The sequence below is a fragment of the Mus caroli genome, chromosome 6, assembly GCF_900094665.2.
Source record: "Mus caroli chromosome 6, CAROLI_EIJ_v1.1, whole genome shotgun sequence".
In the NCBI taxonomy this organism is placed as follows: Eukaryota; Metazoa; Chordata; class Mammalia; order Rodentia; family Muridae; genus Mus; species Mus caroli.
The window spans coordinates 23,512,147-23,523,333 of record NC_034575.1 but is presented as its reverse complement, the minus strand read 5'-3'; the positions used below and the strand labels follow the sequence as shown (position 1 = coordinate 23,523,333).

The window sequence follows — 11,187 nt, the reverse complement described above, 5'->3', positions numbered from 1 at the left end:
TCCAAACTTTGTCTCTGTAACTCCTTCCATGGAATACCCAAGATACAAGATACAATTTGCAAAACACATGAAACTCAAGAAGAACAAAGACCAAAGTGTGGACACTTTGCCCCTTCTATTACTTTTTAAAAGACCACTGCAGCCAGTCTCTTAAGCACTATCACAAGTGGGAGATAGAAAAATCTGTAAAAACTCTATTCCTGTATCCCAACACATTTTAACTATGCTCACCACAGGCATTACAAAGAGAAAAGGTTTGAAGAACAGCAGTTAAAGATCCAGATAGTGTGCTTAGTGATAAGCACGCCACAGTTCCTTCTTATTCCAGCAACTGAGGCAGTCAGAGAGATAAAGTGGAATGCTTGTGGAGGTCAGAATGGCTAGACTGAAAACTGTCCATGACTTGTCCTTTAGAAGGTCCCAACAAAATAAAGCAAAGATCAACCCAGAAAAAAACAATAAAGCTCTAAAGAAAATGGACAGGTAGAAAGCATATCAACACCACAGCAAGAAACACACGTAGATTCTAAAGGATCTAAAAGCAGAGGGGGAAGGACTGGAGGAGAAATGGCACAAAAACCAAGAAAACAGGAAACTGCAAATACAAAGGACCACACTGAGGAGGCTCTGAAGACAGCAGTAAACCACCAATCAGAAATGCCATCCAGAAGAGCTGCACAGAGGGAGCACTCCTGGGTCTCCCTGAAATCCACAGACTCATCAAGAACAGGAAGGTTTGGTCTACTTGGTAAAAACTCAACAAATACCTTTTAAGCAGATATGTTATTATAGGCATGTCTGCTATTCCATAGTTGAATGTGTGATCCATAAAACAAATGTTGCTTGCAGAAAACACTAAAATAATAAGGCTCGTGAGGAAGAGCTGAAGATTTTTCATTTAAGGCCAAGGGTGTTGTAGACTATGACTTACAAAAGCACATCAGTAAATCTGCCATCCAACACAGAATGTCTACCAGCGAGTGCTTTGAGTTCTGCAGGCTCTCTTGTCTCCTGCTCCTTCTACATGAGATTTGAGAGCTGGGTGTTTTGGAAACAGACCATTTTAATCAAACTATAGAAAATGACACAGGGTTAGTCTTCCCCATTAGTCCGTTGTTTTCACATAAAGGATTCACCTTCACAGATTTTATGCCTTCCTTGAAAGTTTGCTACAGAGGTCACCCATACAACAGAAGACTAGACGCTACTAAAGTTCTTAGGCCTAGTATGAAAAGAAGTTGAAACTATAAATTCCTCAATTTAGGGCTCCAAACTTGTAAGTCTTCATTACTCCACAACTCTCATAAAAGGCGAGAAAGGTAGCCTTCCTTTTCAGTCTTTGAGAAAAGTCTATAAAAGAATGTGACTTCCAACTTGATAACAAAGCCAGACTCCAAATTATCAATCAGCAGGCTGTTTGTCCCAAAGAAACATGTGGTATATGCAGCTAGTAGGAAATGTAACTTTGGAACTACCAGATGGCTTCTGTGGCCTGAACAAAAAGGATGGGAGAGTGAGGTACACCGCAATGGAGCCAGTTTCTGCCCTGTCTGCCAAGACAATTTTACTGGGCTCTGAAATTTCCTGCTCTGGGGCTGATGTTTGGGAAAGCACTTTGTACAGAAGGCAGCTTCTGACACAGCCTGCCCACCTCTCCCTTTCGCATCTGAGATGGTCTGGGGAGCAGCTCTGCAACAATGCAGAGAACAGCGTCGGACTTCAACCAGTAAGCATCTGCCTGCCTCTGTAAGTATAAGTCAAAGAACACAGAACACTTGGGGACTTGAAAAGAAAAGGAACAAAATAAACAAAAGGGAACAAATCAGTCACAGCTGAAACAGGTGTTCATTCTTTTAGGTAGTACTCAGAGATAATAAAACTGTGTTTATAAACTGAACTGGAAAGATGGGCCTATAATAGTACATTTAAATAGAAATTAAAGTGCTAAAATACATCAACCAAAATAAAATGAGCTACATCAATAGAACAGTGTGTAAATATTGTGAGGTTCGAAATATTTCTGGTTTTACCAATATAGTTATGATGCATTATACAGTACACACAATAAATACACAAGCACTCTATAAGTACATGAAGAGTTAAGCCATGGATAACTAAATGAATAAACAGATATGATGGATGATTAAGCACAAAAGTGAACATAAGTCAACTAGTATGATTGGCTGGGCAAACAAGGATGCTCGAGGATGTAGTTGAGGCATCTCTTCGAATACTGAAGGGAAATGTAAAGGAAGGTCTCTAGAGAAAGCCATAGCAGAAGGTCAAATACAGTTTACAGAAGGAGTTAAACAGGGAGAAAATAATCCAAGATCTGAGTTTCTAAGCGTCTCCTGAAATCCAAGTGTGTTGCTGTGAACACATGCATCTCTAGCACTCAGGAGTCTAAGGAAGGTGGACAAGTTCAAGGCCAGCTTAGTTACATAGCAGGCCATCTCTCAAAACCAAATAAAACAGAAAGTAAACTTTTAAAGATGGATGTTCTTTTAAACAAACCAGTATGTATGTAGCAGGGGAAAAATATACCTGGTAACGACTTAAAAGTATTTCAGTAAACCAAACTTAAATAAGAATATTGTAAAAATTCTAAGATGTCAAAGAACACAGAAGCTTTTTAAAATTCAGTTATTTTGAAGTTAGAATAATTAAGAGTTCATCCCATATGAAGATAGTCCTAGACATGTAGGAATTCATAAAGTTTGCTTCTCAACACATGGAAAAAAAAAAAAAAACCAACCAAACAAACAAACCGTTTTTCCAGTGGAAAGGATACACCACGGAGGAAAGCAGGAGATAAGTAGTAACTGAACATGAGGCACAGAAGGGAGGGTCGGGAGAGCCCAACGCACACTGCTATGCCACAGGGACTTCTCTGCCATGGGCTTAGTCACTATCTTACTTTCTGATCTAATAGAATCCTAATGTCTAATGCAATTATATATTATAACTACTGTGGGGCAGAGTTAAACTTTTAGGATAAGTTTATGGACAAACTATAGAAAGCAATTAGGATAACAAAAGAGAAATGCAATAAATGCTATATATCATAATCACAGAAGAAAATAAAAGTGTTTAAATGGAGAAAAGGAGTTTGAGTTTGCCATTTCCCTCAACATTTAGAATAGAGACCACACTAGTCTAATGGTGATCAGAAAGAAGTCAACTGAACATTATAAGCCGAACTATCTGAAAGGTAACACCTAGGCGCTATCAAAGTGGTTACCCTGGAGGCTCCTGAGAAACCTGGCAGGAACAATGGTAACTGAATGCATTCCCAGAGCTTTTCCACCAGGAATGAATGAAGACCATGATTGGGCAGGTGTCACTGAGTGGCACGTGACTGTTTCAGTAAGTTCCTGACTTATCTAATACTCATAAGAATTAGTTCTCCTATAATTATTCACCCTGTTACCAAATGGTAAAATGAGGTTTCTATAAAAGCCTGGCAAAACTGGATAAAAATTAACATTTTTATGCTTCGAATAAATAACATCTCTGTTTCTTGAAGAAAAACTCCTTATAAGCATTGTAAAGCTGGATAATAACAGGAGGAGAGCAGGTGGAGTATGTCTGAAGCCCTATACTTAGGCTCCGGAAGAAGAGTTAAGGATACATCCTATAAACACAGGGCCCCAAGGGAGGAGCTGGAGAAAGCACCCAAGGAGCTGAAGGGGTCTGCAACCCCGTAGGTGGAACAACAATATGAACTATCCAGTACCCCCGGAATGAGTGTCTCTAGCTGCATATGTAGCAGAAGATGGCCTAGTTGGCCATCATTGGGAAGAGAGGCCCCTAGGTCTTGCAAACTTTATATGCCCCAGTACAGGGGAATACCAGGGCCAAGAACTGGGAGTGAGTGGGTAGGAAAGCAGGGTGGGGGGAGGGTATAGGGGACTTTTGGGATAGCATTTGAAACATAAATGAAGAAAATAGCTAATAAAAAATAAAATAAAAAGATTACATCCTGCACTACACATTAAGTTTGAAGTCAGCCTGGGCTATGGAGGACTGTTTTTTCTCTTTTCTAGAGAAAGAACAAATAGAAGAGGGGAGGGGAGAGAGAAGGGCAACTAGAGAGATTGCTTAGCAGTTACAAGCTTGTACTGATCTTACTAAGGACCTGAGCTAGGTTCCTGACAAACACATCTGGTAGCTCCTGTTAAATCTACCTCTAAGGGATCCAACAGCCTTTTAAACGCCATAAACACCTACACTCCCAAGTGTGCATATTCCGTGCCACCCCTAATATAGTCACATACTTAAAAATGAAAATAATTAAGGGGTTAAAAGGAAGACTCAGTGGTTAAAGCTGGTTTTCCGTAAGATCTGGGGTCAATTCCTGGCAGCTAGATGGTGCACTGGCTCATAACCATCTGTATACTACATCTAGGGGGATCTGACACCCTCTTTTGGATTCCATGGGCACCAAGCTAAAGAGTGGTGCCTAGACATGCATGCAGGCAAAATACCAATACACATAAAATTAAAGAATAACACCTAAGTCTCATGGTTCTTAAGCCTTAAGTCCTCCCTTGTTGGACCAGCATCTATCAATATTCCGAGACAGTCTTCCCTGAGGATTATCTTACTGGTCTGAGACAAAGACTCATTGTCTCTCAGGCTCTGCATGGTCTGCTCTGGGAAAAAGAAAAGGAGAGTTTTAAAATCAACTCAGGAAGTGTGCAACTCCTCCACAGCCAGGCAGTCTACTCAATTGCTACTGTGAGAAGAAGAACAGGGAAAGAGAAAGCTCTCACATAATTTCTACATCCACAGACGGGTGCCATTATAAAATGCTACACTGAAGTTCCATAAAGCAGTAATGGCTACCAAGTAACCTGAAACCAGGGGCTTTAAAGAAGTAAGACTTGGCAGCATGAGCTGTTCAAAGACAGTCACAAAATATTTGAGCAAAAGAGACAGATTTGTCTGAAACTCAGCACTATCTTCCAGACTCCGGTCTTGAATCTGTTCAACTGTCATGTCCTTGTGGGACAAGTCTCTTCAAATGATTGCTATCCTTGAGTTATCAGAGAAGAGAGTCAACTGTTTTCCCAAGTATTGTGAGCCACTTACTGACAGAGACAAAAACCCACTAATCAAGGAGTCCACACCTCCCAGAAAATACTCTAAGCATCTCTTTTAAATTCAGGTAAAGTTGGGGCTCAGTCAGAAAAGACACCTTCACAAGAGGCTACTTTCTTTCCATGTGTAGGTTGAAAGAGAAATGGTACTGCTGTAATTTAGGATTTAGAACTGAGGGGGAGATTGGCTCACAAGGAAGGCTTCAAAGCTACAGACCTCTGGAGACTGTATGATATTCTTATTGTGATGGGGGAGGGGGTTGTAGGAGTGGGGAGAATCAACTAGGATTAAAAAAGGCTTACTCTAGCAGAGTAAGAAAAGACTTAACCCAATGCTTCAGTGGAACAGCTGGAACAAAAGTGTTCCTGAAAAATCAAAAAGTCAGTCTTTTCCTTGCGAGTTCAGAAGTCTGGCTCATGTGACTATAGGAGGGTGAAGCAAGCTCTATCTGTGAAGAATCCACAAAGACAGAAGGGAATTCACAAAGACAGGTCTGCTAGATAGTACTCAGAGCAAAGAGGTCATCCAGAAGCCCTAAACACACATATTGTGGACAGATCCTACAATGCCAAGTCCCTACACTCAACACTGGTATCAAGATGAGAGGTAGAGGCAATGAAGGGGCCACGAAGGGTGAGGCAGGGATGCAGAGACACACAGAAACATAGAGCAAAACTGTTTGACAAACCATCTCTCTCATAACGCAAGCTTGTAAGGGATGAAGCAGCATCTTCCCATTGTTTGTTTTTCAAATTCTACCAGTGAACCATTTCTTACCTCCAACATTTCCCACCAGTTTAAAATATGCCATGTACTGAGAAACAGTGGGGAAATGGCTTGGCTGACAAATGTATCTTGATATATGACCGATTTGCAGGGATGAAGTTGGGGAGATGGTGCGAGACAATGTGTGTTTGTATGAAGCTAAACCCTTGCTATAATTTTAGGTGTCTTTTAATATAATCACGAACAAATAGTCTTATAATACTTTTCTTTGAATATATGATATGTAGAAAATGAGTTATGAGTTAATAGGTTTTATGGATTTGCCAAATTGGAGCTCAAAGTAATTGGGAAGTCCAGCACAGGGAAAGGTCACCCCCGAAAAATCGCACTTTTCAAGAAAGCACTGGCAAGAAGGAAAGAATGAGATTTTAATCACTGCAGCTAATTACAGAGAAGACTAAATCACAAGAAGAGTTATTTAAGTGTCTAAGATACAATAAAAAGTAATTAACAGGCAGCGCCATCTTGACAGCTTCACATCACAAACTAGGCCTAAAAAGATCAGCTAATTCCCAACCCGGGAGTCAGAGAGTGAGAAAGGACTCAGGTTTGCTCTTTTTATTTTTTATTTAAACTGTTTTGATTAACAGATAACAGTTCTTGCCAACTCCACAGTGAAGTTAATCAAAATTTAATCTATTAGGGGAATGATGAACCCTGTTTGCATTGATTCCCTCGAGGGGCACATGAGGAGCTGAAGCCCGGTTGACACCAGCAAGGGCCTACGGGGGCCTTAGAGGCACCTCCCTCCCATAGAAAGATCAAGAGGGAAACCATAAGGGTTCCACTGAGCCCTACTGAGAATACAGACAGAGCACACATTTTGCATGTGCGGTACCTCTGAAAGTCCCCTTTGAAGTAGCCCTTTGCAAGACACCATCTCATCTGCCTCTTTTTTCTTGTTCCCCTGGAATCATCAACTTCAAAGGAGTTCCTCCAGTCAGGAGTCTGAACAATGTGAGAGCCATGAGGTGTGGGGCAGGCCTCATGGAGGCATGTAAGTCTGCAGAGTCATTTAGATGGCTCTCTTCTTCAGGACACAGCACACACTGACAAGACAGGGCAAAGCCTGCCTTCCAAAAAGAAATGCTCACCACACAATTTAACCCTTCCCTTAACTTACCCACATAACCTGTGACCATAGCAAATACAGGGAAGGTGCTTGAGAGAAGAATAGAGGGCCACACACACAAACCTGAACACCTCACTGAATTTTTTCAGTCATTTGCTTTGTCCCTAAGTCACGAGTTTACTGCTTGTGTTTTAATTATGTGTTTCTTTAAATGTCATGTTAAACAGTGAAATATAAGCATACAGGGAATGTTTATGAAAATCTCACATGCCTTAAAAGCTAAATAGAGAGGAACAGCTTTCAAATGGCTGAAAATAAGTGAGGCACACAACTAAAGAGAAAAAAGACAAAAAAGAGTTCAGAGGTATAAGGTTCAGCTATTAGTTGTTTTTTTGTTTTTGTTTTTGTTTTTGAGACAGGGTTTCTCTGTGTAGCCCTGGCTGTCCTGGAACTCACTTTGTAGACCACGCTGGCCTCGAACTCAGAAATCCGCCTGCCTCTGCCTCCCGAGTGCTGGGACTAAAGGTGTGCGCCACCACACCTGGCTAGTATTTTTGAACCCTCATTTCAGATATGCTGTTCACTGGGGCACCAAGGGACCTGTGTCTCTCATGTACTAGAGATCTGAAAATATGAGCCATGCAGATGGCTCAATGGGTCCAGGAGCCACTAAAGTCTGACACCCTAAGTTTGATCCCTGGAACCTACATGGCAAAAAGAGGGAAGTCCTTCAAGGTATCTTCTGACCTCCCCACGAACACTGTGGCAGATGCAGGCCCTACCACCAACATACAAGAAAATCTTCGCTTCGGCAAAATCCTCCTCTCTACACAGTGGTTTAAAATAACTAAGCATTAAACCAGATAAAGGATTCTTAATACAGATTATTTCTGAATATAAGCTAAATGCTTGGATTTTATTAATGACTCAATTTTCTACAATATTATTTTAGGTCTATTTAAAGAAAATTCAGGGGTAAAAGGAGAAAAGTAAATACAAACTAAGATGAAGAACAAACCAAGCCCTTCCTGTGGGATGCAGAAAGCAAGCCTGGAGGTTCACCTGCTAGGGAAAAACCTACCTTTATCACCAAGCTTCTAGAACAAGGAAAGGAGGGAAACTTTTAGATCCTATTTCTGGGTACATAGAAACAAACCCAAAGTGGGCAGAGAGATGGTTTAGCCTAAAACCCTTTCCTTGGCAAGCCTGAAGACCTAGATTTGATCTCCAAAATCCAAGATGAAGGAGAACAGACTCCTGAAGTTGTCCTTTGATCTCTACATGTGTCCTCCCAAACACCACCCACCCACCCAACCAAACTGTACCATCAGGAATGAAACATTCAAACACACCTACATCTGCTTCATAAAGAGACCTTCACTGAATTACAGTTAACAAATAATTCAACAAATTTCTTGTACTACCATCCGATGGCTACTTGAGCTTTGACTAGAGTAGACGAGACAAAATTCCCCAATGCTAGAGTGACAACAGGTAATGCTAGGGAATGCTAGCTTCAAAGATATTGGTAATTTCTTGTTTTTGTGGGTTTTTTTGTTTTGTTTTGTTTTGTTTTTGTTTTTTCGAGACAGGGTTTCTCTGTATAGTCCTGGCTGTCCTGGAACTCACTTTGTAGACTAGGCTGGCCTCGGACTCAGAAATCTGCCTGCCTCAGTCTCCCGAGTGCTGGGATTAAAGGCGTGCGCCACCAGTGCCCGGCAGATATTGGTAATTTCTAATGTCAAGACTGTATCAAGTCTCTGCCTTCTGGATACACCAAGTACAGGATATATAAGAGACTCAAAGAATTGAATGGTCAAAAAGCAGGTGATTGAACCAAAACAGGCAAATAACTGAAATAAATATTTCTCAAAAGAAGGCATACAAGTGACCATATTAAAACATAATCACCATTACTAGTGACCAATCACCATTACTAGTGACCAGACAAAACATGTAAGCCAAAGGGACAATGAGGTATTGTCTCCACCCAATCAGAAGGGTCATGATCAGAATACTAACATTCCACAAAGGCTCCAAGCGCCAGGGGAAGAGCACTCTCTAGCACTGTTGGTGGGGTGTAAAACAGCACAACCATTACAGAAATACTGGGGAAGTGCCCCCCTCTCTTTCCACCTAGCCAGTCCACTTCTGGTGGACTAAATAAGACCTGCCCAGTTTGAGGGAGTGATAAATCAAACTTGAACCTGGAGGTCTGAGTCACAGGCATAGCCACAACTGTCCCAATGTGGAAACATTTTAGAGTTGGTGGACGTGGATTATCCTAAAAATTTAAGAATCCCCAAAAGCCAGTCCCCTAGTATCTGATTTTCGGGAATGTAAAGTTATTTTTAAATCTACTTTGGTGGTATGTGAGATAATCCACTCTGATGAAGTGTTAAACAATAGTGGAGACCATCTGCCAAATATAAAGATTATGTTTGTATAGACGTAAAACAGTTCCCCCAGTAATTAGGAAGCAGGAGCAGCAATCTACAGAGGCAAGTCCTGCTTCTTCCAGTCACAATTTAGTATAGGGGAATACTAACCACCAGCATTTACAAGTGCAGAGCCACTCACTCACTTTGAAGAATTGCTGATGAACTGGCAATAACTATTGTAAGATATTTGGACAGAATGATGAGTAAAATATCACCCAGTTTTCCACATTACTAGATACTATCTGGTCTGTGAGAAGCTGGCTCCTTATAAAGGCTGTGCTGGTGTGAAGGTAGTGACATCAATTGCCTACACTGAGATTGTCCCCCCAGAAATGAAGCCTACGATCGATCGCTGTGTGAACATTAGCAACATTAAAACTGAGAGCTGCCTAAAAACAGTCCTTTCCAAATGCAAAGGCAGCAGGGAGGGGAAAGAGGCTCCTGCCTGACAGGAGGAAGCTACATGGTGAACCACCGGATTGTGCGCAGTTCCCTACCCAGCTTCACTGCACACTCAATAAGTAAGACATTGCTTCATTGCTGCTCTGCTGAAAGCCCCATTCTTTGCCTTCCCTTAATGGAAGAGAAAAATACCAGTTTGGTAACAAACAGCACTTAAGAATGTTAAGGACAGAAACAATGACCATGCTGATATATTTTATGCAAAGTAAGAGTTGCTACTGGGGACTGACTGATTGTTTTAATATTTATTGAGAAAGCATGGCCCAGCAGGCTTCCTCCTTCCTCTGTCAGACACCTCCCTTGAAAGATTCTGCTCATCAGCCAGGCTACCCAGAGACCTTAGAATATAGCTGGGGCACAGCCACTATGCTATCTCTATACAAAGAAAAGACCGGCTAACCTCTCTCTCTTTTTTCTTCCCCAATTTATAAATGGGAGGAAGTATGTAAAACTCACCTTTCTAAAACAGCATGAAGAAGCTCTAACTAGTTTTGGATAGTACCTAGGAACAGCTTGATACTCAATGAATAGCATTATCAATAGTAATAATGTACTTCATAGGGCCAAGCACACAGAGCCCAATAAATCTTAATAATAACAATAATGGAAGTATATGATTAACTAATGAGTGATTATAAAGTGCTTTACAAATACAGTGCTACACAGGCACATAATTATAGTCCACTGGGTTAAGGGCAAGAGAAAGCAAGCATGGGGGGCAGGGGAGGCTGACTGAGCAGAGGATTCAGCTATTTAAAACCAAAGCCAAGACTCTGCCAGGTGGAACACTCACATTCCTCCAATGGTGACAGTGGCACAGGTACGCTCTGAAAAGGCAGGCACCGTTTCTGTGGCTGGGCTGGCTGGTCTAATGTAGTCCACAGTCACATTGACCTGGAAAGAGAGAATTAAGGGAGTTAGGTTTGGGAGTCTATCACAGCTCACTAGCAGCCATGGCACATGTACATTCAACTCAGGTGGGCTTTAAGGATCTAGGATTAAAAACAGCAACAACAAAAAGCAAACTAATACATAGCAGAAGGATCTCCAAAAGACATTGGATAAAGAACAGCACCCAGGATACAGAAAAAGCGCTTGAAGCTCAAAAGGACCATTTGATTAAGAAATGCCACAGGACTAGAACTCAAAGACAACATATAGTTGATGAGAAAACATTGGCATTGAGGGTCCACTCAAAATGTCACTAGGTAATTGCAATTTTAAGCAATGAAATATGAGCTGAGGACTGGACTTACTAATAAAATACTTGGCTACCATGTACAAGATATTTATATTCAATCTGCAGCATTGCAAAATTGTTCC

At 41.2% G+C, this 11,187-nt stretch overlaps 1 protein-coding gene across 1 annotated transcript in view; it reads right to left on the bottom strand.

Annotated features, from left to right (window-relative positions):
* Positions 1-11,187, bottom strand: part of Snd1 (staphylococcal nuclease and tudor domain containing 1) — a 404,539-nt gene that overhangs the window by 213,931 nt on the left and 179,421 nt on the right. Inside the window, exon 12 of the mRNA XM_021164222.2 lies at positions 10,658-10,758. Coding sequence (XP_021019881.1) covers positions 10,658-10,758 — 101 coding nt within the window. The remainder of the gene's footprint in view (positions 1-10,657; positions 10,759-11,187) is intronic.